General features: G+C 42.2%; 1 protein-coding gene across 7 annotated transcripts; it reads left to right on the top strand.

Annotated features, from left to right (window-relative positions):
• Positions 1-24: 24 nt before the first annotated feature.
• Positions 25-27,428, top strand: CNTRL (centriolin). 7 transcript variants are annotated; one of them, XM_015645162.3, is made up of 44 exons: positions 26-256; positions 1,366-1,611; positions 1,921-2,054; positions 2,584-2,714; positions 4,038-4,179; positions 4,709-4,895; positions 4,993-5,186; positions 5,970-6,026; positions 6,852-6,971; positions 7,535-7,760; positions 8,237-8,346; positions 8,839-9,033; positions 11,274-11,427; positions 11,839-12,059; positions 12,677-12,853; positions 13,111-13,245; positions 13,339-13,484; positions 13,894-14,074; positions 14,545-14,724; positions 14,975-15,154; positions 15,668-15,784; positions 16,075-16,219; positions 16,692-16,828; positions 17,317-17,500; positions 17,744-18,054; positions 18,244-18,452; positions 18,622-18,814; positions 19,141-19,271; positions 19,409-19,549; positions 19,661-19,787; positions 19,958-20,122; positions 20,844-21,003; positions 21,112-21,227; positions 21,710-21,927; positions 22,309-22,466; positions 22,734-22,807; positions 23,183-23,371; positions 23,727-23,952; positions 24,127-24,332; positions 24,596-24,754; positions 25,341-25,616; positions 25,694-25,756; positions 26,184-26,387; positions 26,597-27,428. In XM_015645162.3, exons 2-44 carry the CDS (start codon positions 1,398-1,400, stop codon positions 26,666-26,668), a joined length of 7,065 nt encoding a protein of 2,354 aa, XP_015500648.1. In that variant the 5' UTR covers positions 26-256; positions 1,366-1,397; the 3' UTR covers positions 26,669-27,428. The 7 variants fall into 7 exon arrangements, with proteins under 7 accessions (XP_015500652.1, XP_015500648.1, XP_015500649.1 ...); XM_015645163.3 differs by lacking the exon at positions 5,970-6,026 and adding an exon at positions 6,275-6,322 and having other exon boundaries at positions 1,357-1,611; XM_015645161.3 differs by having other exon boundaries at positions 1,357-1,611.
• Positions 27,429-27,988: the final 560 nt, after the last annotated feature.

The raw sequence follows: 27,988 nt of genomic DNA, 5'->3' as shown, positions 1-27,988 counted from the left end.
GCCCCGCCCCTCAGCCTCACCCGCCGCGGCCTCCGACCGGACAAAATGGCGGCGGGGCGGCCCCTCAGGGAGCGCCCTTAAAGGAGCCGCAGCTCCCGGGGCTCGGCGGTGTGGGCGGCGATCGTTCGGTGAGGGGAACGAGGCGGCGGGAAGGTGCGTTGCGAACCCGTGCCATCCTTCGGAAGAGCTCCGAGGCCGCCCTGCCCTCCCGTGCCGCGGCGACGAGCGGTGAGGCGGCGTTACCATGTCAACGCAGGTAATCAAAGCGGAGGCCTGAGGGGGATCGCCCTGCGGCGGTAACCGGGAGGGGATGGGGGAGTCTGGGAGCGCACGGGGGCCCCGATCCCCGTCAGCCCCTCGGGAGTGTCTCCGCGAAACCACAACCTTCCTCAGGAAGCAGCGTTAAAACCAAGAACTGCGCTTCTTGAGACATGAAGGAACGCCCCAATGTGGCTCTTCGTTAGCGCGCCAGCATCTTTCTCTCTCTCCTGCGCCTTCCAGTCTCTCTGTCCTGATCTTGTATGAATTGCGTTTCCAACTACTGGGTAGAAAACAGTGGCCCTTATTCTTGCCCCCTCTTCCTTTGTCCTTATTTCCTTTCCAATTTCGGAGGGAAAAAAAAATCTATCTCAATGAGGAACATATTCTCAAGGCACGTCATCACTCACAAAGCTCCAAGAGACGGCTTTTCTATCTTAAAGAATGTTTTGAAATGTGCTCCTTGTTCAGTGGGTGGAGGTGTTAATATATCTCTGTCCTTTGGAGATGGCTGCTACAAGGGCTTTGTCACACGGAATACATGGTTTTTCCTACACTTATCCCTGGGGAAATATGTTCATCACTGAGAGAAGTTGCTGTTAACATTCTCTGGAATTTCCCAGGCAGTCACAGGATAATTTGTTTGCAGAAAGGAAAACTGTGGGAATGCCAATGCTATACTGATATTAATTTTTTTTTTTTTTTCCTAAGTTACCTTTTTCTGCTTTTCATTTGTTTCAGCCCCCTGCAAAGGGGCTGATTTCAAGCTTTGGGAACAGTTGGGATCCAGTCCTCTCTTTGTGTCCCTGCCAGCTCTATTAGCCTGAGCTGAGAGCATCTCCAGACCTGGCAAATTTTGTGTAAACTACAGACTGCAGGACAGGAGGAAGATGAGCTGCAAGCACAAAGCTGCTCAGTCAGTCCCTGGGGCTGTGCTGTAGAGGGGTGGGAGTATAAAGGTAAAATTCTTCCCAATGCCAGGAAAACTGGAAGCTAGCACCCATTGGAGATGTGGTTTTTGGCAGATTCTGTATCACCTTTGTTGTCATACAAACCTTTTAAGATGTAGCTTTTTACACAGACTGACAATTGTCTCAGTTCTTCCAGGTATTGCCATGTGATACTCGGCATTTCTGGCAATGAAGAAAGGCCTTGTAAGGAATGCTTCAGGTAGAAATCCACAGTCATCAGCGTCCCACATAGCTCAGCTAATGTCACCTGTCAGTTCAAGTGCCACATCTCCACATCTTGGCCAGCAGACACCTCCAGCTGCTCCCAAAAGCATGGAGCAGAGGTCCCAACGACTGGGTATTCCAGCAGAAAATGTTGGAGCTGCTTTTAAATTCCAGAAAGGTATTGTATAGTAAATTATGCTGGTATTCAAGTACATACCACAAGCTTTAAAAGCCAGTATTTTGTGAATTGTGTGATTAAAGATGTATGATCTGTTGGAAAGAAGCCTGAAAAAATTGCTTTAATCTTTTTTTTTTGTTTTTGAACACAAATGAGGAAATGAGAGTAATGAAAACTGGGGAAAATAATGAGACTTTTACTTCTTCCTGTAAATGTTTCTGGGGGGATCATTTTCAATGTTTTTCCATGATTAAGTGTAAAGAAAACAACAAATATAAAAAATCATCAATGCTTTCTGTTTAATTGCAGTTGAAAATGGTGTTAGCCCGGGGGTTAAGTACATAACTGAACCCCTTATAAAGGGTCTGTCAAAACAGCAAAATCTGGCCTGCATAAGCTCACTTAATCTTTCTTCCCCAAAGGATGGGGACAAGAAATTTAAGGTAAGTTATTGGAAATAACTGGAAATTAAACTAAGTTTAAAATAATTACAATTTATTGTTTAATACAGGCTTATATTTAAGTGGATGAAAACAGTACAGTGTAATTCTTTTAGCCCAGTTCTGCAACCAGCTTCTGTTAAAAAAAAGTCCAGTGGAGACTTGAATAAAAGAAAAATAATTGATTCATTAGAATGATGCTTAAAACAGATCAGTTCCTGTAATTTTTTAGGTTTTGGATTGAGCTGGTTTTGGCTGGTTTGGGGTTTTTTTGGGTTTTTTGTTTGTTTGTTTTTGTTTGTTTGTTTTTAATAACATGTTCCTTTTTATGTAGATGAATACTGGCCCACTGTAAATTTAAAATCCAGCTTTCCAACACTATAGAAGACTGTACCTAAATTGGGGTTTTAGAATACCAGAATGAACTGTGATTAACAAAATGTTAGAATACTTGGTATTTTTAATTAATAGAAAGCTGATTTTCTCTTTAAAAAAACTCAAATCCTATGCTAAGAGATTTTCTGTTCTTTAGTACATAGAAAATTTGGAAAAGTGCTCTAAACTGGAGGTGCTAAACCTTAGTAACAACCAAATAGAGAAGATTGAGAAGTTGGATAAACTGCTGAAGCTGCGTGAACTCAACTTGTCCCGCAACAGAATCAGGTAAGAGGAATAAACCACAAATAAACCACAGGATTTGGAGAGCTCAGGGTTGATAAAACTGATTTTCCTTTCCTGTTTAAGTGAGTTTTCTCACAGGAGTGAACACTTGAGGTGAGTTTCCCAATTGTATGTCAAGACTAAGAGGCTTTGAGGTCTTTTCAGAAAGCACAAGCTCTGAGGTATTAAAAGTATAAATAGTTCTGGGAAGTGCTGTCAGTGTACCAGGGCAGTGATTTGATTTGTTTTCCTTGGAAAATGAGCCAGAAGTGCAAGTTTCCAGATACCACAATGAAGAGTGGGCAATAACCCAATTAAGTGCATTAAAAATTAATTAAACTTTAACTGTTTGTTTTTACAGGTAATATAATGAGCTTTTCTTTTAGGAAAGGAAGCTGAATGGGCTTGATCAGGCAGGCCATAAATTCCCTAGATTGCTTTTGAACTCTTGAGAGTCTGGTGTCTTGTTTAAAGCATTGAAGGGTAATGGTTCATGCAGTAGCAAAACTCTTAATTGCTTTTAATTTTTCTGTCAGTGAATTATGATTTTTACCATTATGAAACTGCCTTTGCAGCAGAGAAGCTGCCATTTCAGTAAAGACATTTACAATGGGAAGTGAGTAAAACCCAGAGTTTCTACACATTGTGTTCATACAGCTTCCTCTCTCAACAGGAATTGAAAAGGATGAATTAGCTTTTAGCTCCTGCTCTGTTTTCACATTTTGGTTACATACAGCTCATATATACCAAAAAAATAGCACAGTCACAGGAGCACATCCTTCTTTACTTTGTTGTAATACTCGTGGTTTACTTAATGTTCACACATACCTATAAAAAATGCTCAAGTAAACTACAAACTAGCATGTTTTCCTCAACAGTTTTCATGAAACACTAAAAATGGAGCTCTTCATGCTGTCAGTTTACAGTTGATCCTTCCTTTTTTATGGGAGGATAAAGCCCCACAAAAGACTTTATTTTGATTCATCTTCATCCCATTACATTCTTGGGAGAGAAGGAGCAAATTTTCCCCATGAAAATGGAGTTACCACACATTAAAATAGTGTTAATGTTGAAATGAAGACATGCAAAAGTCATGAGTTTGCAACAATGACAGAAAATTCTGCTGTGATTTTTGGTCCTAATGTAGTACTTTTAAGTAAGATAGTGTAATTTCACTTGAATTGTCCATGGCAGTAAATAATGGTTTTGCTGATCTCTTGGTTAATTAATTGTGACAGATTTTGTTGTAGTTTATCCATAATTCCTCAGTTTCACGTTAAATTTGCTGTGGTTCATGATAAATTCCGTTTTTCTTCTCATTTTCAGCAAAATTGAAGGCATAGAACATTTGCAGAACCTGCAGAAGCTGAACCTGGCAGGGAATGAGATTGAGCACATTCCTTTGTGGGTAGGGAAGAAGCTGAGATCCCTTCAAAGCCTGAATTTGAAACAGAATAAAGTGTCATCAGTAAGTGATTGTGGTTAGAAACAGGCATTGTTCAGCCTTTTCATGAAGTGACCCGGGGTATTTACACTGATTGACTTCCTCTGGGTAATTGCTGAGTGTCTTTCCACAAAGTCTGCTGCAAAATGCAGCAGCTGGGAGCCTAATAAAGTTATTTATCAGAGAAACTCCTGCTGTGCAGGTACTGAAGATGCAAACAAATATTAGGTTTGGGAAAGTGTAAGTTTTTGGGAGGTTATACATCCACAAGCCTTGGTATCTTGAAATTTCCAAGATAAAGCTTGATTGCATTTACAGTCTTTGCAATGGCATTTTATAATAGAGGAAATAATTTGATTTTAAGAAGCTACTTTAGGCTTAATACTGTGTATTTTGGTAGGTTTTTAGAGCTTATTCTTTAGCATAAAGGTTAAAATAAATCCTTTGATACAGACCTAACACAGAACATTCTGCATAATCAGAAATTTACTCCTGGGGGCTTAAACCTTCTCAGAAGGATGTCTAATCATTGTTTTGTTTCTGTTTGATTTAGCTCCATGATATAGCTAAATTAAAGCCTCTGCAAGATCTGACCTCTCTGTTCCTTGCTGAAAATCCAGTTGCAAGTCTGCCTCACTACTGCTTGTACACCATATTCCACCTGAGGGCACTGGAAAACTTGGATGGACAGCCTGTGACAAACCATGACAGGCAGGAAGCTCTGGAGAGATTTAATTTGGGTAATAATCTGTTAAATCTAAAGTGAATGACACAAAATTTAAGTTTAGAAGGAAAAGATTTTTTCTATTGGAATGTTTGTCTGATTTTGTTTTTCAGAAGAAGTAGAAAAATTAGAAAGAGAGTTGGAAAACACAAAAAAGGAGATGGAGAATGTGAAACTTAACCAGTCCAAAGTGCTTGAGCAACTTCAGCATCAAGATGAGGTCAACAGGTCACTAAAGGAAAAGGCTGTACAACAGAGACAAAGCTTTGAAGAGCTGCAGAGGGACCTGGGCACCAAAAATGAGCTGGTAAGATAATCCCTGGCACTAAGGAAATCTTTGGACACAAAGTTGTCAATGTGAGAGCTCAAATGACTGAAGATTTAATTTTAAAACTGAGAGACTTCCAGCTCTCTTTAGGGAGTGATTATTGACCTTCAATATTCTTTCTGTGGAAAAAAGTAAGTATATGGAAGCAGCACTCAGTATCATCTTGTGATTTATAGTAACTTCTTTGTTTCTAGTAATTATTTATGGATTTCTGTTGAAAATTTTGTCAACTGATGAAAGGTTAAGCTGCTAAATTGCTGATGTTCTGAATATGCTGCACTGGTCAGACTCTAAAGTGTTGCTGCAAGATGGAAGAAAATCGGTACTTTTACAAAAACAAGATGTGCACACAAGCTGTATGTCAGTAACAGCCCTTGGTTATTATTTTGGGTAATGCCCACCACTGTAATTGTATTTTATTCACATCATCCTAAAGTCTTATGTTTGAGTCTCTTTCATGGGTAGCCATAAAACTCAAGCAAAGTCCTACTGCCTTGAGAGTGCTGGGCTGTGAATGACCTGATGGTTGAGCTTAATATTTGGATTTTATCCTCTTAGACTTGTCCTCTAAAAGTTTATCCTTCAGACTCCCATACCTGGTACTTCTGTAGCTGTTTCTCTGAACACACACACACACTAACCAGCAGACTGCTTCTAAAATGGAGTTTGCAGTATAATGAGATTTAGCAGCAAATACTTTGCAACCTGAACCCACTCTTCTCCTTTGGATGACAAACTTGGCTCACTTCTGTCTCCCTTCAGCTGGTGTCTGGGTTTGTCACAGTCCCCTTCCTGCAGAGCCTTTGTTCCTCACTAAAGGTAGCCCCACTGTGCCCCTGGGTTGCATGGTTGGTTTAATTTCTAGGGTGTATTTGCACGTTCCCTGAAGTAGCAACATTTTTATGGAGTGTCCCAGTGACATTTTTTATTCACTGTGGTTTGGAGTACAATTTTCATGATATTTTTTTCCTCTTTTCTCTGAAACAGAGTTAATTTTTGCATGACATTTATCAGGTTTTGAAATCTTTCTTTAAGCCTTTCCTGTTCTATTTCTCTTTCTCCATTAGTCCTGCTTTCCACTCTCTATTGGAATTGTGCTGCATGTTCTCCCTCAGGTATTCAGTGTGAAAAGTTGATTTAAAAAGAGATCACATGATGGACCTTTACTTAAAAATAACCTCAAAACCAATCTAGCACATGGTTAGCTAAAATAAAATACACAGACTTTGTACTCTTGACAGTTGAGATATTTTGGGTTTTTTACAGACCATGAGTATTAATAGTCTTCGTGCTCACTAGTAGCAGTAAATATATTTGTTATTTTGGCCTAGATTTTGCTAAAAGATTGTACCCAAATTATTATTTTATCCTAAATTAGGTTTAAAAATAAACTTGTCACTTTGATGTATGTAAACTTAAAAGGCCTTTCATGTGATCATTTGTATTCTATTAATTGTGGGGCTTTTGTCTCCTCTTAGTCACCATTGTAAAATTACCCTTTGTGATATTCCTGATCCAAAACTGTGCTGTGAGCTTTGTTCCCACATGAAGGGCTGTGCCCTGCTGTCTGTGGAGCTGCACTGAGTGTGACAGTGATGAGTGAATCCCAGTGAATGACACTCACTGGGTTTTGTGGTTTCTCAGCTGAAGCAGAAGACAGTGGAGCTGACCCGGGCTTGCCAGAAGCAATATGAGCTGGAGCAGGAGCTGGCCTTTTACAAGATTGATGCAAAATTTGAGCCCTTAAATTATTTTCCCTCAGAGGTAATAATTTTAAAATCATGGCTCTTTTTATTGCTGTTTCCCTTGAATTTTCAACTTGGAAAATAAAAACCTTATTAGTTTTTCTATAATCTAATAGATGCTGTTTTATTAAAGGCACAACCTCTGTCATACCTGCAAACAAAAATGTGGAGATGCCAGAATGCAATCCATAAGAAAAGTAAAGATCAGTAATCAGTGACTCTAATTAAGTTATGTCTGAGTAAACTTAAGTGCAAGAATGAAATGGACTAAATATAATCTAAGTAAATTCAATATACTAAGAAAAAGTTCCTCCAGACATCTGCAACAAACTGGTCACACCCCAGCTGGGTTTGTTTGGTTTTAGTTCCATTGTAAAATAACAATGTTTAAGGCCAAAATCATTAAGTATAACCTGTAAAAATCTAATTTTATAATAAGCAAAATTCTAATTCTATAATAAGTAAAATTATTGTAATTTCAAGTTGTTTTTTCTTTTTATGCTGGATAAGAAAACTAAATGTGTGTTAGGAGTTGACTGCAGCCATAGTTCTGAGATAAAGACTCTGCTTCTTACATTTCAGGAGGTTGAGCTTGATAATGTACCTGGTGAAAGTCCCTACATTGGCAAGGCCAGGTACAAAAGAAATATGTTTATAAGGGAAGGATACATTGCTGACAAAGCTCAGCAGCTGCAGCTTGGAAAAATGCAACAGGAGGAAGATGACTCCTGTAGGAAACCCCAGCTGGAATCACATCTCCAAAGTCTAGATAAAATACTGCAGGATAAGGAAGAAAAGATTAATTCAGGTAAAACCTTGTTTTTTGTCCAATAAAGATAAAAACTTGTAGATCAGTGTGGTTTGGTCCAGTGGTTACATGCTTGACATAAGAATAGAAACAGTGTGTCAAAGGCTGGAAGTGCTGTGATTGTTAAACACTGGACTTGATGCCTTTTTTGTGTTAAAACTGCTACAATTTCTTACTGCTGTTATTTTAAGATAACTCAGGATGAGAACATTACTTAGGATTAGAGCGTTACATGTTATTGAAAACAGGGTTCTAGGGATGTTTCATATTTGATGCATGAATTTAACTGTGTAATACTTGTTAAACAAATTTTGGACCTACTTTCTGAGAAACCAGAATGTATTAGCTGTGATTATCCCTGTGTAATGCTGTGCTGATTAATGTGTTCATACACTGCTGTGTATCAGTGTTATACACAATATTATAATGCATTTTGTGGGATTGTGGGTTTTGTGTTGGGTTTCTTTTGTCTGCAGCACAAAGAAGATTAGAAGAACTGCGAAGTGAAATTGGAGATGCAGAGCAACAAGTGCTGAAAGTAACAGAGGAGCTGCAACAACTGGAGGATGCTCTGGCTCAGAAAAAAGTGAGTTTTTCCACAAAGAGCAAGGGAAGGTGTTTGAAGTAGTGTTGATGTAAGAAAATACAACTTTTTCTCCTCATTCTTATAAAGAGGCCACTGTACAGACATACATCCATGTGTCAAGCATCAGGAAAATCTTCCAGATTGATTTATTGTTCATAAATCAGCTGTTAGAGCTGTAGTGCAGTTAATGGCATCTGTTCCAGGTGCTGCTTCTGATTTATTGCTGACTTTCCCCAGAAACCTGGAAGAACCTGCTGTGTAGGTTGAGTTGTGCAGCTAAGCAATGTAGCTACAGAATTGGCAGCAAGAATTAATTTGTCAGCAATAAACTAAAACAGCATCTTCCACTTCTTCAACTGTCATCAATTATTGCTATTTTTAATTTTGAAACTTGTCTGAAAATCAGTGAACAGGATCTTCTTTATTTAAATGTAAAATATATTTTTGATCTGATCTATTTCCAACCACTCAACCTCCTGATGCTGTCTCCAGATCTCCCAGGCCAGCAAGGAAGCAATTGAACAGCAACTGAGTGGAAAGTTAAAAATCCTGCAGGAGCTACGCAAGGAAACCTTAGAACTGGAAAAACAAATAGAGAAACAGAAAAGAGAAATAGGGAAAAATCAGAAAGAGCTTGAAAATTTGCAGAATTCTCTTGGTTCTGTAAATCCTGAGGATCCAAGGCATGTAAGTAAAACCAGAATCTGGAGTTTTTGTATACTGTGCAGAGGACTAAAGGCTGCTTTAACAGGTGACCATTCACTTGTGCCTGTTTCACAAGTTATATATTATTTTGCTGTTTATCAAAGTCATTAACTTATAATTTGAAAGTTAAAAAATCTTTACAGTTAAAAAATCTCAGCACACCAACCAGCTTAGGTAAAACACTTGAACAACTCATTTTTACAACAGCTCCTGTAGAGCACGTTAAGAACTCAATCTTATCCACTAAAATTAAATCCAAACACGCTGGGCAGAGCCTTGCAGACAATTTCTGTGTAAGAAATCCTTCAAGCATCTTTTTGTGCAGTCTGGCCTTAAAGGTTTTTAAACATCTGTGTCTGGCAGTGCGTATCCAGCCTGTTTGGTGGGGACTGATGGTCTTTCTCTGCTGTCACCCCCAGTCCTGTCAGTCCCGAGACAATCAGCGAGGCCTCACAGGTCACATCCCCCAGGGCTGGGGTACCAGGGAGAGCTCGAGCTTCCACCTAACTTTGTGATCATCAGGGATGCAGGACTTTTTCTGAGTTATTAACAGTGTTCAGGGACAGCAAACACTTATTGAAATTAATTCAGTTTCATTTTAGCTTATCTTTAATCCTGTTCTTTAAAAGCTTGTATCTCTAAATGGAAGTTTTCCAGGCCCGCTGGATGTTCTTAAGTGAGAAGTGAAAGTATTTTTATGCTTTGCTCCGTTTTCAGCAGAGACACTTGTTTTAAAAGCTCCTTTTGTATTTTTAAACTTAATTTCCTCGGCTGGGTGGCAGAAGGGCCGTGGGCGTTCCGGGAAGGCTCCCGGGGGAATGGCCGGGCCCGGGGCAGGAGCGGGCCCGGGGCAGGAGCGGGCCCGGCCCTTCCCGCGGCCGCCCCTCGCTTCGAATCACAACACAGGAAGCGCCCTGCGGGCCAACGGCCGGGAACGGGAACGGGAACGGGGCTGGGAACGGGAACGGGACCGGCAGCGGAGCCAGGGCGGCAGCTCCCGCCCCCGGCCCGGACCCCACGGAGACTCCGCTCAATCCCTGCCCGTGCTGAAGCTCCCGGTGCTTTATTCAAATGAATTCCCGCTCAGGGGTGGGGCGTTCTGCAAGTGCTGTCTCGGGAAGAAAAGACAAAGGCAAAGCTGTAAGTGGTCGGGGTCTTGCGGTTTTTTGTTTCTTTTTAAAACTGCATTTTTGGTGCCATTCAGCAGCTGCAGCAAGATGGCTCAGTGGCAGCGGTTCGGGTTTTACTTGTTGAAATCTCCCTTTCGAAACCTGCAGGGCAGTTTGTGTTTAGCAAGGTGACAAGTTGAACTGTGCTGATATGGATGTTTAAGTTAACTTCCGGTTTAATCCAGTAGAAATACAAAAAGCTTTGGTTTTACCCATTTACTTTTGCTGTGGAAGCAACTTTGTAAGTGCTCCTTTTTTTTCTGAAAACTCATATTTAAATTTTCTACTGCTAGCTCGATTTATTTTTTTGAGTAGTAATAAAAACATGCAGTTAATCATGACAGTATAATTCTGTATTTTCCCAAATTTCTGGCGTTTGGCTTGTTTCTGAGCAATTTCACACTGGTAAGAAATAACACTTTATTCTGTTGATAACCAAGCTTTTGTAAACAGCTGAAACAATCAGTTAATTCATACTAAACGCATGAAGTCCTTGCCAAAGTCTGTGTGAGCTGTGTGGTGTATCTCCTAGAAACATTTTAATAAAATAAGATTTACTTAGGAATATTTACTTAGTAACTGTAAAGTTGGCCCGACTTGCTGTTTGCTCAGAGTATCTTCCTTCAAGTGCTGACATGACATGTTCTAAAGCATCATCTGCTGTGAGGGCAATGCAGGATGACAGGATTAAAGGTTCTGGGAGAAATCATGTTTGTTCTTGACTGAGAGAGGAAGTGGTAGAACAAAATGTAAAGGCAGGAAGAAAGATAGTAGCCATGAGTACTAATTTCTAAATGCAGGCATTATTCAGCCTGGGCAGGGGGGAGCCTGCAGACAATGCTGGTAGTCACAGATTGCTGCTTATCTGGGGTCCTTTGTGGGGCAGGGCTGAGGGAAAATAGCAACAAGTAACAAATCCCAAAGCACCACAGTGTGTGCTGAGCTTGTGGCTTTTCTTGCTGATAATGAGACACTGCAGAATTGAGACAAAATCCCAATCTGATTTTTGAAATCTGTGTTGATGCCCTGTTTTACCTTTCTGTTACTTGACAGGCTCACATGAAAGCTCAAAAAGCAAGTAAAGAACAGCACCTTGATATAATGAGCAAACACTGCCAGCAGCTGGAGACTCGCCTGGATGAGATGCTCTCCAGGATTGCAAAGGAAACTGAGGAAATCAAGGATTTGGAGCAGCAGCTCACTGATGGTAAATTTTAATTTTTGTCTTAAAGTATTTCTTGTGCTTAGGGTAACATGACAAATATATTGAGGATTGTTTCGTTTATCTTTGCTCAAATGAAATACAGAATGGGCACAAAAGTGTTAAAAAACTGTCTTAACTGATGTAAAAGGAAACTGTGTGTGTTTACCTCACTTGTACCTGGTTGGGAAAGGAATGCATAAAGAACTGAAATTTCTTTTATCTGTTCCAGTGGCCAGGTTAGCACAGTAATATTGAGAATCCTAACCTTAAAAACATTTTCTGGTTGAGTTCTAGGTACTTGTTTTTACTTACTCCAATGGCAAACATTTGAAATGATGAAGGAAGGCAGTTTGGTTTGTTTGGTAAATAAATGTGGCTTCTTAACTACCTGGAATTAATTTGGTATTCCTTCAGGTCAAATAGCAACAAATGAAGCACTCAAAAGGGATCTGGAAAGTATTATCACTGGCTTACAGGAATACCTGCAAAGTGTGAAGCATCAGGCAAAACAGGCCAATGAGGAGTGTAAGAAGTTGCAGAAGGAAAAAGAATCTTTGCTGGGAAGATTGACAGGTCTGGAGGAGGAAAAAAACAACCTGGAAGTAGTTGCCATGGATGCAGAAAATATGAGAAAAGTAAGGCTTAATACCTCTTTTCCCAAGTTCAGATATCTAAGAATAAACTTGAAAAAATAAGCTGGTGGTCAGACTGGGACTAAGGAAGCACAATTCCTTGGACAAAATGATTTCTGATATAGCAATATGATGAAATGTGCACACAGCCCTCAAGCATAGAATCTGGCCTTTAAAAGCAGTTGCAAGAGACATCCAGTAAATCTGTGGATTTGTGGGAGATGGCTCAGAAATGCAGGTTTCACCTTGCAGACATCACTGCAAGTGGATTTGCCTGTGACACTGTGGGGAATGGCATCAGGGAAACCTCTGATGTTGGCCAGGGGTGTGTGTCAGCAGCTGGGATCTGTCCTGTCAGCCAATGGCACTGAGCTGCCTGGGCATCCTGATGTGTAGACTTGAACTCCTGGGACAATTCTGTTTCACTTCCAGTTCCACCTTTCTAAACCTGAGTGTGGATTTTGTACAGTCAGTGGCACCACTGACCTGACCTTGCAAGTAAAAGTGCCATTCACCTTTGAGTTTTAATGGAGTTCCTGAGTTAAAGGGAAGGGAGGCAATGTACTCTTAAATTCTGTCTCTCCCATGTACATCCTTCTAAAATAGGTATTAAATTCCAGGAAATTGCAATGCTGGAGAGTTCACTCCAGGAGCAGAGAGACATAAATGAGTCCCTTCAAGGTGCTCAGGGGAAGGTCAGCACCTACAATGCTGAGCTGGAAGCTCAGTTAAGAGAGAGAGATACTGAAGCCAAGCAGCAAAAAGAAGAATTTGAAAGACTGAAACAACTTAGCCAGGTAAGAACAGAGCTTTAGTGCTGCCAGAGGTGTTGGCTACCCCAGGACTCCTCATCTCCAATGTTAAATCAGCTTGCTGGGGTTTAGAACTTTGCTTTGAAGCAAGGTCCAGATGGTTTTCTTGGGGTTGTTTTGTTGGATCTTTTTTAGGTGCTGTCATATTGTTACTGTTTTAAGAAATGTATCTGTCATGTGTTTGGGTGACAGGTTGGGGTTGGGAGTGGGGATATTAATCTGGAGGTTTTGTGGTTTTGTAGATGGAACTGTCAGCCCTGCAGGATGAACTTGAAAAGGAAAGACAACTGTTAGAGAATGCTCAGACCAAAGCACAACTGGCAGAAGAGAAGGAACAACAAAATTACAAGCTGCTTTTACAGTTCAAGCAATTGCAGGTTAAGTATTTGTTGTATTAAAAAAATCTAGCTTCTATCACTTGTGGATTTGTTTGCTTAGATTTACGTGGATTTTTTTTGGTCTATTTTTAGGGTGACAATAATTCCCTAAAACAACAGCTTAAAGATCTCCAGAATCAGCTAAACCATGCAGTTGGTAACTTAATTCATCCTGAGGATGTCATGGCTTGTATAAATGAACTCAGGCAAAAGCTTCAGACAGGAACTGGAGAGATGAAGTGAGTAAAATAAAAGTACAGTGTGAGATTTGAGCATGTGGAAGGGGCAGGACAAAAGGAATTGGCCCCCACATTGTGTCAGGGAAGGTTCAGGTTGGATATTTGGGAACTTTTCATCACTGAAAGTCTTGCCAGGCATTGGAACAGGCTGCCCAAGACAGTGGTGGAGTCACCAGCACTGCAGGGATTTAAAAAATATTTAGATCTTGGGGAGATGGGTTAGTGGTGGCCTTGGCAGTCCTGGGGGAATGGTTGGATTTGATGAACTCAGAGGGCTTTTCCAACCTAACCTGAATGAATGACAGCATGTCTCAAACTTGCACTATATGTCATTCATGATTTCAGTATCCGGTATCACAACTTAAAATCACTGTTTGCTGTCTTGGAACCTGGATTGTTTCTCTTTCAGGTGTCTAAATTCAGCTGATATTTTAGGGAAAAACCTTGCAAGTCTGCAGAAAGAATTCAATGACATCCTTGCTGATGCACAGAAGGAAAAAGAGAAAGCATGGGATGGACAGAGACAGCTGCAGGAAGAAATGGTATCCCAGCAGGAAAAAATGGAAAAAATACAGGAGAAATACAGACAGGCACGTATCAAACAACAAAAGCAGGAGTAAGACCATTGCAGCTTAGTCTAAAAAATGTAACCTACAGCTGAAGGACCAAGTTTCACTTGAAGCTTTGCTGTGCTCTGTCCTTTGTGTAACAGTGGAGTCTGATTTGATTTTTCATTAATAGTCTTCCTGATTTTTACCTGATTATTTGGAGAGTTGGAATTTTGTCAATTATCTGTCTCAGAGGCAACAAAGACTTCAATGACCACAGAAAAATACAGTTCTGAACCTTCTTGAAAGATCTTTATGCATATCTCTAATAAAATAACTGAGGCACTCTTAAAATAATACAGTTCCAGTGGCACAGTAGTTACCTTTCCTTTCTGTTTTGATGCAAAGTGTGCTGGTAACTGGATTTCCCAGAAATTTAATTAAATAATTAAAACCGGCTTTTGATTGGAAAAACATTTCTGGCTACTTATTTTAATGTATTTTACTTACAGGTTAAAGCTGAAAACAGGCAAAATAAGAACAAGGTCCATCAGTTAGAGAATGAAATTCAAAGTTTACATGTAAAAATAAAGAGCATGGAAGAGATTCAGGGCCTGGCTGATCAGCAGCTCCAGGAAGCAGATGAAGAAAAAGAGGCTATTCTTTCTCAGCTGAAGAATTTAGAGAAAAGGGTAAGAATGGGTGAGGGAAGGTCTGTGCACTGTTTGTTTGCTTGGGAAAGAAGAAACAAAAACTTGTGAATTTTTGCTTTCTAAGATAAAACAACACACGTAGGAATACAAATGTTATATATAACATCTTTTTCTTCCTTAAATTTTACTGCTTGTCCTCACTTTAGATATTTTTTCCAAACAGTACAAAATGGGGTTGGGGGGAGGATGGAAGAAAGTGTATTGTAAAAGTCTATTTTCCTGCTTTCAGAAAAAAGTTGAAGATGCCAGGACACAGATGCAAGTGCTGAGCCTGGATAAGGAGCTGAAGGAGCTGCAGAGAGCAGTGATCACCTCAGACAAGCTGGCAGCCACCGAGCTCTCCCTCGCTGCAAAACAGCTCAAGGCTCTGGAGGGGACTGTGCTCAGGATTAATCAGGAGAGAGTTGAGGTAAATGAGCATGGGGAATGAATTAATTGCTTGTTAATGCCATTGCAGTGGGAGCAGTGCTGGTGTCCTTCAAATGAGCTTCAGAGCTTTCTTCTAAATTGTTCTGAGCTGCATAGGAGCTCTTATTTTGGACAGAGTTTGAGATGCAGTAGATGAGTGAGGAAATTTGGGGATAGACAGGTTCATGCTGTGGGAGGGGAAGGAAGGGGGAAGTTCATTAATCTCTTATTAACTGAAAGGCAAACAATAGATAATGCATTGTTTCTGTAAGACACAAACACAAAAGAAAGGGCTGGAAACTTTTTCAAGACCAGAAGCACTTTTGGCTACATAACAACACCTTCTCTGTAGCAATACTGTAAAGTTAAAGGAGAAACAGTATTTTACATCTATCTAGAGTTCCAGAACAGTCAGGTGCTGATGCTTCTAAATGGTTAGCTTTTCACAATGGCCCATCTCAAGCCTGAGAAATGTTCCTGCAAACTTCAGCTCAAATGAAAATCTCAATTTCAGGAGCGTGAGGAAGCCCAGGAGCTCTGTGCTGAGGCAGCTCGTGCTTCTCGGGCTCTTGCCAGAGCAGAAGCAGAAATAGAATTGCTGCAACAACTCCTGAAGGAGAAGGAACAGCAAGTAGGTTATTTGCTCTGTTATATGATAAAATACCAGTGAGTTTCTGGAAATGTCATGTTTAGATTTTCTTGCCCTGCCCTTTTCCCCTCAAGTTTTCCCAAATCACAGTGTTCTTCCCTTCCCTTACACCTGCCCAAGAACAAACTGAAAACCTCACTGCCTGGAGCAGCTGAGTGTTAAGGAAAACCACCACCTGTTCACTCAAACATCTCTTACATGAGGGGATGGCAAGAATAGTTTTGTGGCATTGAGTGGGAGCTTTTTGTGATTTAAGCTTCTATTTCAAATAGGTTCTGGAGGAAATTGAGAAAGCTGGTGAGAAAACTGTTGCATCAAATGCTCAGAAGTTTGAAATTAATAAATTAAGTGAAGCTGTGGAACAGCAGAAAGCAGAGATTGACCGTTTAAAATGGTTGTTGGATAATACTGGGACAGGTAATTTCTCTTTTCACTCCACTTCTTGCAGATAGACAGGGATACAGAAGATTATTATTCCCCATTTCTCACTGTTTGAACTGAGAATCTGGAGAATAGTGTTGAGAAAACCTTGTATACAGGTTTATACAGGATGTGTGTCAATGTTCATTTGTTTGCACTTTCTACACCTGTTTAGAAAATACTGATTGTGCTGAGCATTCAATTAAAACTGCTCTAGGACATTGTCAGAGCTCTGTGTAAGGAAAATGAGCAGCAGTTACCTGGATCTGAACTTCTATTTCCACAATCTTAAACCACCAAACCTCCTGTGTATGTCTGTCATTATAGATAACATTTAGTTTGTTTCCCTCAGCAATTATTTTTTTAAAATATTGTTCAAGTTTAACTGGATAACACTGAGGGAAAAGTTGAATGCAGCATCTATTTAACGTTTGCCTTAGATGACTCTAAAACTCTGCTTAATTTCCAGGTAACAAAGATGAAATTGAGACCTTACAGGGTGAAATTGCAGCTCTCAGAAATGTGCTTTCCCAGAATGAGCACAGCAGCAGTACAGCAGAGCCCCTGAAAAGAGGGGGATACTGGTACTACATGCCATCATCACAGGTCAGGAATAGAAATCCTCTTATGGATTGTTTTCCTTGTGGAAAGCCCTTTCATGGGGGAAGGTGTATTATAAATTTAGTAGGTTTTGGGGAAATTTAAGAACAAGTATTGTCTGGCATATAGGAGAAATACTGAAATAAAACACACACAAATGTTCCCTGGTAATGGCCTTCACATTGCTGATAGGAGTCCAGGGTACATAACATGGGGAGAGAACTGTTCAGTGGGCAGTACTGAAAATCCATTTAGTTAAGTGTTAAAAGGGGATCTTACAGACAAACATTCCTTTCAAAAGAATATCTGTCTGAATTTAAAAGCAATATTGTTAAAATATATTTAGTGCTTTTAAAGCAGCCTCTTGCTTAAAACTGAGAGACAGCACAGTATGTGTAGCCTGTTCTGAAAAATCATTAGAATGTCCACAACAACTCCTTTATTTGCCATGATTTGTCATTTCTGGATTAACATGTGCTGTATTTTTTCTTTAGGCTTCAACTCCTGCTTCCCACAGCACCAAAGACTCTGGAGTGTGTTTGGGGTGCTCTGGCACATCCTCAGCCAGGAGAGGGGATGCTCAGGACAGGCCCTGTGGGCAGGAGGAGTTGCCCAGCCAAGGATGTTTGGTTTATTCACCTGTCAGAAACAGGTTGTGCAGAGCAAATTCTGGTAAAGGTAAGTCAGTGTCAGTCTCAGAATGTTTAGGAGCAGACTAAAGATGGGCTTGCTTAGAGTTCACAGAGAGGTTTTTTTGATGGGCATGAGTGAATATAAATGTTTATTACTGTTGAATAACTTTGTTTAAGCAAAATTTGTTACATTTTTGTAAATTACATAGAATTTTAAATGTGCATTTGAAGATTATCACTACTGAAAAAATTATTAAAAATAACATGTTTGGTTTTGTCTCTTTTAAAGACAGAAGAGCAAAAGAAGATGGTGAAGGAAATGCAGGATCTCCTGTCCCTGAAGCTTCTCCCTTTGTCCCACCCCCAGGCACAGTTATTTACACAACCCTTCCAGATGGGGCCCCTGCACCTCAGGGCATGGGGGTTTATGGCCCTCCTCCTGCAGCAGCCACTGGAGCTCCACTTGCTCCTGGATCCATCATCCATGGCCCACCTCCCCTGGGATCCCAGGTGGTTTGTGGCCCTCTGCCTCCAAACTTCACAGTGCCACTCATTCCCTTTGGAGTGCTCCACTGCAACGTGCCTGAACATCAGGATCTGGTAAGGACCAGAGCTGCAGCTGCAGCTGGAACCCTTGGGAACTGACTGACAAATGGGTTAGGAAAAGCTCTCTGCTAGGAAGGATCTGGATGTGGTTACAGTCCTTGCCATCTGGAGCTGCTCCTGGGTGTCAGGAGGTCTCAGCTGGAAAATAGATCCTGATTGTGTTGTTCTCTTCCCTGTGTGCAGGAGAGTGAAGTCTCAAGGCTGGAAGACACTGTGTACTATTTAAAGTCTCAGAAATACAAAGAGAAATGCTCAGAGGCAGCTGAGCATAAATACAAAAAGGAGGTGGAAAGATTGCATGGAAATGTTGAAGAACTTGAGCAGGAAAGAAAAGAGCTGGAATGTGAAGTGGCAGAGTTGCGCCAAGCAGCTCAGAAACAGAGCACACGCAGGTGGGAGCAGTGCATGGAATGCACTGAAAGGAAGTATCTGAAAATACCTAAACCTTTTCACAGAAAAAGTCAGCTTTTTGACTCATTTACAATTTTAGAACCTTAAGAGGCCCCCAGATCTTTGGCATCTTTGTATTTTAATTCCATGTTTTTCATCCTGACCTTTTAGGGACTTTATTGACGGCTACACTGACAGCCTCCTTGCAGAGCTGCAGCTGGAGAAGTCCCTTCAGCAGCAGGAAGATGTTGCAGAGGAGATTGAATGTGCAGAGAAGACTCTCCTGAAACGCCGGGCCGAGCTCAGAGAGGCCGACAGGCTCCTCACAGAGGCTCAGGTGGAACTGGAGAGCACCCGGGGCAAGGTGAGTGAAGGCAAAACCCTGAGGGCAGAAGGATTTGAGTGTTGTTTTGTCTGTCTAGACAGTTTATTTTCACATGGGTAACCTGGAGCCTCTAAAAATGCTTTTGTATGAAAGTAAGATGGGCAATAAACTGCTGTAAGAGCTTGGTTTAGTCCTTGTTGAAGAGGAGGAAGGTCTTCTGCTCTGGAAAATAGGGGAGAAAAAGTTGTTCATGGTAGAAAGAGGGAGAAGGCTGAGGTGGAATATTCAAGCCAGGAGCTCGCCTTTAAACATCAAATGCAGCATAAGGTGGAATGTATTGTCTCAATCTTCAATTTTTGCTGTAGACTAAAGAGACTCTGCAGAAGTACAATCGTGCCAAACACCGTTTGTCCTGCACTGAAATGGAGGCAGAGGAGCTGGAGCAGAGGGCTCAGGAAACAGCCACCAAAATAGTGAAAGCATCTCAGCAGCTCAGGTACCCTGGGTGCTCTTGTGGGTTTGTGTCACACTGGGTGAGGACAAAGACTGGGTTCTTTCCAGTATCAAGACACTGCTTTTGGAGAGGGAGAGCTGTTAAAATGTTAATATGAAAAGGCATAAATACTCTTCTAGGTTATTACAGACAGATACGAGGGGTTTGGAACAGCTTAAGAGGGAACAAGAAGGTATTTTGAAGAAAATTAACAAAATGGTGGCTGCAAGAGACTCTGAGTTGCAGTCATTAAACCAGAAGATAGAAATGCTCACTGAAAGGTACTTTTAATTTACCATAAACTGTATTAAGTTAAACATGTCCTACTCCAGTGAGTCACTGCCTAAGATATTCTCACTTCTTCTGACTCCTGTTTCTATCCTCACTCTCAGTCTTCAGAAGCTCCAAGGAGATATTCAACTTGCAGAAGGTAACGAGGGCCAGCATCTCCAAATCATCAGAGAAGCAGAAAATCTTGTTCAGGGCAAGAAAACTGAATTGGAAACATTGAAAGATCAGGTGAGGCTTGCCTACCAACCCTGGGCTCTCCATTTTGTTGGACTTGACCTTTGTCTCATAATCACAATCCTGGGCTCTCTGATGCACTTTTTCATGTGGGGTTTTTTTTCATGTTTAGCTACAAAAACAAAAGCTTGCACTGATTCTTCTGTTAAACTTCTTCACTGTAGATTTCTTCTCAGCAGCAAGAGCTCTTGTTCCTGGAGCAGCAGGTGACTCAAAGAACAGAAGAGCTCCGTGGCATTCAGGACTGCATTTCCCAAAGGAAAGGTGACCTCAAAGAGGCTCTTCGGGATGGAGAGACTGAAGCACATGAAAAACTTCGCCAAATAAGGGTAAGTTTCCCAAATGAGTTTTCAAACCATTACAGCAAAAGACTTGAAGTACTACAAACATTCCAGGAGGTTTCCACAATACAGTTTTGCTTTTTGTGCCCTCCCCAAACCCACTGAGAAATAGAACATGGAGTTTTATGGTTTTATGTGACTAAAACCTTGGTCCATCTGCACAATGAAGAGCTCCCCAGTTCCAGTAATTCTAACAAAATTGGTCCCTTGAGAGCTGAATTACATTAAATATATAAGTCTGTGAATGACTTCCTCTTGCTGAGGAGCAGCTGCTGGAGGAAATCAGTGTGATCAGTGTGTGTAAAACACAACACAGCTGCCCTGGTCTGTCCCCAACCCCATTTTCACAGAGAGGATTCTGTACTTCCCTGCTGAAATCAAAACTGAGTATCAGGACTAATTATATTTTGTGGTTTATTTTCTTTTGTGAGGGCTTCTTGTCTGGTTTTGTTTTAAGGCCCATTATTCACTTGAATGACAATGTTGTGGTAAGATTTGGAGATCAAAATCTTTGCAGAATTACTACTCTAAATTGTCAGCAAACAAGACCTTAAATATTCTGTATTCTTTGTTTGTTAAACCAGGATACTGATGACAGACTGCTAAATAATATTATAAACATTTAGATCTTCAATTTAAAGGAGAAATTAATTTAAAATTGCAAAAAATGCAATCTTTGTATCCTTGTAACACTGATACATTCTCACAGGAAATAAAAGTACTTCTGGGAGAGCTTAGTATTGAGAGGAATGAACTGGATGTCCAGATGAATGAGAAAAGAGCACAGCTTTTGGTCCTAAAGAAGGATATTAGAAAGGAGGAGGAAAATCTTCAAGGAATACTTGGGCAAATCAGCAAGCATAAGATGGGTATGTCCTGGGCTTTAGTGGGTTTTGTGCAGATTGGGAAGGAACACACAGAGCTCTTTAGTTCTCCTCATCCTAATCCAATAATTGCTCTTTATTTCACCTCACTAGAACTGAAACATGTGCTGGAAATGTTGGAGCTTGAGAAGAATGAACTGGAAGGTTTGAAACTACAACATGAGCAGAAGGTCAATGAGCTGGAAAAGACCCAGGTGGCTGTTCTAGAGGTAAGAGGTGCTTCTGTGGATGATGCAGAAACTGGGAGATCTGTGGTTCTCTTAAGCCTTGGGTAACAGAGTCCTGATGCTTTTAAATCAATCAGTTTCTAATCTGATTTCAGTTTATCACAGAAAAGTCTTAAGTCTGCTTAGGCCCTTTAAAATAATGGGATTTTTTTGTGTATGTGAGAGAGAGGGAGCACAGAAGTGCTTCTGTGGCTGCAGACTGATGGATGATGGTTTTTAGGAGCTTCCAGAGTCTTTTCATCTGGATCCTGTGCCCTCACTTCAAATGATGAGTCTGGAAGGGAGTTTAACTCAGCTGGGTGATCTCTAGCATTAAAAAGGTCCCCAAGGTACTTGGAACCATTCTATTGTCACCTTCCTCCATGAAATTCACTCAAATCACTCTGGCTGCAGATAAGGATGGCAATACTTGTTCTGCTTCTGGACCATATAAATGTGGTGCTCACCATGCTTGTTTTTCCTAGGAGAAGTTAAAACTGGAGAATATTCAGAGATTATTTCAGTGTCAGCAAGAGGAATTGGATTGGCAGGAGCAGCTCCTCAGGAAGGACCGTGAGGAGAACGAGCACCTGGGCTCTCAGATGAGAACTCTGCAAAACAACATCGAGGCTCTGAGCAGAGAGAAGGAGAAGCTGGAAGAGGACTCCAGGAGTTTGGAGAAGAAGTTGTCACAAACCAAAAAGTGAGGGAATTTCTGTTTTCCTGCAGAGATCAGAAGGGATGGGGAAGTGTTTGGATATCTGTTTGCTGTAATTAAAAATACACAGCTCTGAGTTGCCCAGTGATACAGAACAGGCATTTTCTTATATTCTGTGAAGCTTTTGCTTTAAGCCTCTCTACAGCAGATTTAAAAAACATTCAGCAATGGAGTTGATGAATCAGCATTTATCCTGGCAATGCTATGAGAAATGTTACAGAAAGTAAAATGTTGCATCTTGGAACAGGACATTTTTCTTGCTCTGACTGCTTGTGCCATCCCCTTGGGCTCAGAGGGTTTTCCTGAAATTTTTAAGGCCTAACCAAAGATTTCCAACTAACCAAGAATATGATTCACATTTTACAGAGACCTAACTGCAGCTGAAGACAGCAGCAGAACTGCACTGTCCAACATGGAAAAGGTGGGATTGGATGTTAAGAACCTGCAGCAGGAGGTGGAGCTGCTGAACAAGCAGAAGAAATCACTGAATTCAGAGATTGTTGCTGTCCAGGAGGACCTTCAAGGTAAAGAAAAGATCAATTCTTGGTTTTAAGTGGTGATACATTTTAGGAGAAATTCTGTTAAAAGACACACTTTAACTGAACTGTATGATATTAAATATTCAGCATGCCCAGATGTCCATAGACAGAAAGAATTTAACATGTTGAAAAGATGGAAATTTCATCAATTGTGTTTGTGTTATTCACTCTTTGCTCATGAAAAGAGAACTTCTGTGTATTGCTATTTCAAACTGCTGATGGAAAATGTCTTATCACCAAATGCTTTCCTAGGGAAAAATGAAGAACTGGAAATACTGAAAGGAGAACTGAATGACTCGAGGCAGCAGCTTCACCTTGTGGAACAGGTTGGTGTTAGTGAAACACATCCTTATGGTCACTCTGGGAATCTGTTGTTGCTCCTGACCTGTTCATGTGGGCACAGCTCCACTCAGAGCCCTGCAGAGCTGAGAGCAGGGATTGCTTTATTGCCTTCTTCTTGCTGAGTGTGGAGTGGGTTTATTGTTTCTTAGGAAGAAGATAATTTAAAAACAACCAACCAAGCAGCACCTTCTGGCTTTTTATCTGGTGGCTCCTTCTGTGTTAATTCACTTAATTCTGGGTTTGAGTGGAAGGAGCCCTGAGGGTGCCAGTGACCAGCTCTGTTCTCTCAAACCCAAACCTTTGAGGCTGGTTCCTCTTCCCAGCTCCTCCTGCCACGGTGCTTTTGTTTTCCATTGCAGGATTTGGAAAACAACTCCAGGCAGCAGGAGGAGCTGCTCAGAGAGCAGGCAGCCCTGAAGGAAGAGATCCGAGAGTATTTAAGGAAGCGTAAGGAATTCCAGGAGAGGCACAAGAAGAGGGAGAACCAACTGCAGCAGCTCCAGAAAAAGATTGAAGACAAGGAAACAGAACTCGCCCAACAGGAAGTGGTAACGAGCCCCCTGACTTGCCTCACTTCCTCCTGACATTAAAAATAATTCAGGCCAAAAACGTTTGAGGTGTGAGTTTACAAATAATCACAAAAGCACAGACTGGTTTGTCCAAATTAGCTCGGGTTGGGTGAGGAGTTTCAGCAAAGTGTTACCCAAAAGAAAACTGAGGGAGCTGTTCTGAAAATGAGAGAGGTAGGAAAAATTGACAAACATTTTTTGTCAGCAGGGACTGTTAGACTGCAGTTCTTTCCAATTTATGCTGGTTTTACTTCTCTAATGTCTCTTAATGATAGTTTTTGTTCTCCCTGAGTTGCTGCTGGTTCAGGCTCAGAGGGGGGGCTGTTTCTGGCAGGTTCTTCATCGCCTCAAGCAAAACTCAGAGCGTGAAGGGAAAAAACTGGAAGAATGTGCAGCTAAAGTGAAGGATCAGAAAATCCTGTTGGAAAAGGAACTAGCAGATCAACACAAGAAACTGGAGCAGGCAATAGCTAAAGTCAGGCTGGCAGAAGAGAACCTTGGGAAGCTGGAAAAGGAGGAGTCCCGGTGTGCAGCTCTTGAAGAAACCATCAGAAAAAGCAGTAAGAGTCATTGCACAGATTAACTGCCACCAGCTCTGGGGGCTGAGGATAACAACAAATATTTTTGTTCATCTTGCTTGGGTTCTTGGTGTTTGGAAAATATCTGCTGTGTATGAAGTGGGCCAAGATAAGCTTTTGCTAATTGGGATTTTTTTTTTTAAATGTTCATTACAGAACATCAGCTCTCAGAAAAAGAATTACAGTTACAACAAAAAGACAGAGAAATACAGTGTCTTCAGAAAGAACTTGAGCTCTCCAAGTCTGAGCTAAAGCAACTTCAAGGTCAGATAGTGTCAGAGAGGAGAGAAGCAGAAAAACAAATCCTGAGTTTGAGAGAAACAGAGAAAATGCAAAGGATGGAGCTTGAAAGCAAACTGCAAGTAAGTCCTCACTGAGTGGAGAAAGTTTGGGGATTTGGGTTATTTTAAACAACAGAATGATGGAACATCCATTTTTGTCATTGGAGGAACAAAGTAATGCAACAACTTCCTGAGCAGACTTGAGGCAACCAACCTCTGGCATTCCCAGTGCTGCACAACACCCAAGTTACTGCTGTTTGTGCCTTGAAGGAATCGTGGGTTGTCTTAGCTCATGTGCTGTGGTGGATGCTGCCAGTAAAAGGCATCTCCCTGCACTTCCCCAGGAGCAGAGGCATGGAGGGGGCAGCCTGCAGAGCACCAGGGCTGAGCAGCAGTGCCACTGCCACAGCCACTGCCACAGCCACTGCCCGCGAGCCGAGCACCTCGGAGGGGACCTGGGCCAGCCCCCACCCAGGGGGGAATGCAGCCACCCCCAGAGCCAGGTACAGCTGGGTACCAGATCCAGGGGGGCTGAGGGTTTGTGGCTTCAGACAAGCTCATTTTGTATTGCTTTTGAATCTTCCTGCTGCGGTATCACAATTGAAAATACACCCAGAGTTGTAATTTATGCAAATCACTGAATGTTAGCAATGTTCAGAGCTACTCAGCAGGTATTTAACAACTTGCCAGTGCCAGCATGGGCCAGCTTTTTCTTCTTTAGACACTCACTTCAAATTAAAAAGTGATTCACCTTGTCTGACTCCTTCTAGTCCTTCAATATACCCTTTATAAATTGTTTTGAAGCCCTTTATAAACAGAGAAGAATGCTGTTGGCAATTGGAAAGCATTTGGGAAAGCCCTGCAAGCTCAGAGTGTGGCAGGTTTGGGTTAAAAACTCCTGGTAACTGCAGTTGCCTGTTCCCCTCTGAGGGGCTTTCCTGGCAGAGTTAACATTGGAACCAGGGCTGCAGCAGGTCAGAGGCTGTGGGATTTCTGACTGCAGTGCTCCATGTCCAGAACAGCTTTGTTCAGTTACACAGGAAAAGCCCTCAGGACTGGTATTTGTAACCCAACTGTTCTGTGCTGCAGGTTAAAACTCAAACTCAAGACCTGGAAGAGAGACAAAGGGAAATGGAGAGTGCAGCAACCTTGCTTAACCTGGAGGTTGAAAATGAAATCAGGACAGGGTTTGAATCTTCACACTCATCTTCTCCAGACCTGCTGGAAGCTTTGGAGGCATCATCTGAAGGAAATAGGAGTCTGCAGTATGAGTGTGATAGCTCAGAGACTGCTTCCTTTGCTGCTGCTGACAGACAGCTCCTCTCCTTGGAAGAAAAGCTCAATGTTTCCAGAGTCTTCTTACTGGTAAAATGCTTTGGACAAGTAGCTGCTCCTGGTTCTGTCTTGGTCTCTGGCTGAATGTGCTTTTTTTTTCCCCAAAGGATGAGCAGTGGCGAGGAGAGGCGCTCCGGGAGAAGCTGCAGCAGCATGAGGACCGGCTCAAGGTGCCACATCTGTGCCCCTCACATCCCTTCAAAACATGATCTAAACAACCTGGGGGAGTGGGGATCCTCCTCCAGCTCGGGCCATAATGACCAGAGAGAGGAGCTTTGGGTGGGAGCAGTAGAAGCCTGGCTGTAGCAAGAGGAGTAATTTCATTTGGCAGTTAATTGGATGTTGCAGTATTCCAGCAAGATTCTCTCATGTATATAATCCCATGGTCTATCAGCACCATGACAGAGGAGTTCAGCACCACCCACGATCACCTTAGTCCAGGCTCAGTTACAACACAGCCATCAAAACAGAGCTTATTTAAAAATAACTCCCAAACCCACTGCCCCCTGCTTGTGGTGAGACTCAACCTTCCAGCCCTTAGGGCTGACTTTACAGAGCGTTGCCAATGCCTGCTGTGACCCTCCCCGTGTGTTGCAGGCGCAGCTGCGGCGCTGCCTGGCCAAGCAGGCGGACGTGCTGCTGCAGGGCAAGCGGCAGACGGCCGGGAGCCTGCACAGCCTCCAGTGCCAGCTCCAGGTGCTGGATGACCTGGTCAGCAGCCCTGCTTCAGATTCCCTCTTCCTGCCCAGCAGCCCCAGCCTGGAATCTCTTCACAGTGCTCTGAATGTAACAAAAGCTCAGGTAATGCTCTGCTGCAGAGCAGAATTCTGATTTAGGGGGTTTTAATGGTTCTTCTCTTGCTAGGAGCTGTTACAGCCCCGTGCTGCCTCTCTCCAAGGCTGGGCAGGGGTTTCTGAAGGTGGTGATCACACCCTACCCCTGCTCTGGCAGTAGCTGATGTCTTTGGAAAGGCTGAGCTCTCCTCACAGTGGTTTGGGGGGTTTTTGCAGGTCCCCAGCAGCCCAGGAAGCACACTGGGATCGGCAGTGCTGCATTCCAGCTCCCAAGGGATCTCTCGATGAAGGCCAGAGGTGAGATGTGGCTTCAGGCCAGTTCCAACCTCCCAGAGACATGAGGCTGGAAAGCTGTGGGACCATGGGGCAGCTGTGGCTTCACAGACCACTCTGTCCTTTCCCAGTGACAGCATTCCTGGGGCTGGTGTCAGTCCTGCTTTAGGTTTGTGTGTTGTGCAGCAGAGTCTGGGTGAGAGCTGCTGGGAGCTCTCCTGGACATGGAGTTACTGCTGCAGAAATTGTTGCCATCCCTGGTCTTTCAGGAACTTTCCTGTTCAGCCCCATGGCTGAACCTCTGGGACAGCTGGTTCCACCCCAGCCTGGTACAAAAGTGTTCTTTTGTAAAGGTTTAAGGTACAAATATTACTTGAAAAGTGGCTTCACTTGAAAAGCAAAGCCCAAAGCACATCCACAGCTTGGACAGGGGCCCTCAGGTGCCACCTCTGAACAGAGTTCTGCTACCTCACTGGGTGAGCCTTGTCTGAAATGCCACCACTCACAAACAGCTGCTGCAAGGCCTGTACTGTGAAGGTTTTGTACAATTGACAACAGGTTTTTATATATAAGTTGGTATGTTTTATAAAAAAAATATTTTAAATGTGTATTTAAACATGTCCAAACCAACCTCCTATTTAAGTGTTCAGCTAGTGGTAAGTTTCCACTTTAAAGAAACCTTGTTACAAGGCCTGATCTGTTGCCAAATGCAGTTTTAAATAACAATTATTTTAGATACTTCCTTAAAATAAACTTTTGTGGATTGATGCTTTTATCCGGGGACAGTTGCAGATTCTTTTCATTAAAAGGAGGATACTGAAAACACTGATACTGGCACAGCACAGTGACAGTAAGGAGTGCTGGGGCTCCTCCTTACAGGAATGTGTCCAACACTGGCATTTCTGTCCTTGTCCCTCTTCCTGGCTGCTGGGTGAGCACCTCTGCCTCTCCCAGGGCTCGGCAGCATCACTTGTCTGAGCCAGGTGGATACAGACAATGGCTTAACAAAATAACAATCAACTTATTCCCTACTTAGTACAGGAAAAGCCACTTTGTAGATCCTTTAGCAGGATAAGGCACAGGCCAACACAGGCCAGTGACTGTGCAGGGATTGTCCCAGCCCTCCCCACCCTTTCCCAGGGATGGGCTTTGGCCTCAGTCTTGCCCTTTCTTATCCTCATTAAAGATAGCATGTTTCTATGCAGTGTCACCCAGCCATTGTCAGAGTTCACTGGGAACAAACACCACCCAGCCCTGCTTCCCCGACAGCAGCTCTGGAAACCACTGGCAGCTTCCTCTGGGAACCCCCGTGAAGTTTATCCCAAGTAAGGCCCA

The sequence above is a fragment of the Parus major genome, chromosome 17 (assembly GCF_001522545.3).
Source record: "Parus major isolate Abel chromosome 17, Parus_major1.1, whole genome shotgun sequence".
NCBI classification, from domain to species: Eukaryota; Metazoa; Chordata; class Aves; order Passeriformes; family Paridae; genus Parus; species Parus major.
Note: the sequence above shows the minus strand (reverse complement) of the source record. Positions and strands in the feature narration are given on the sequence as shown.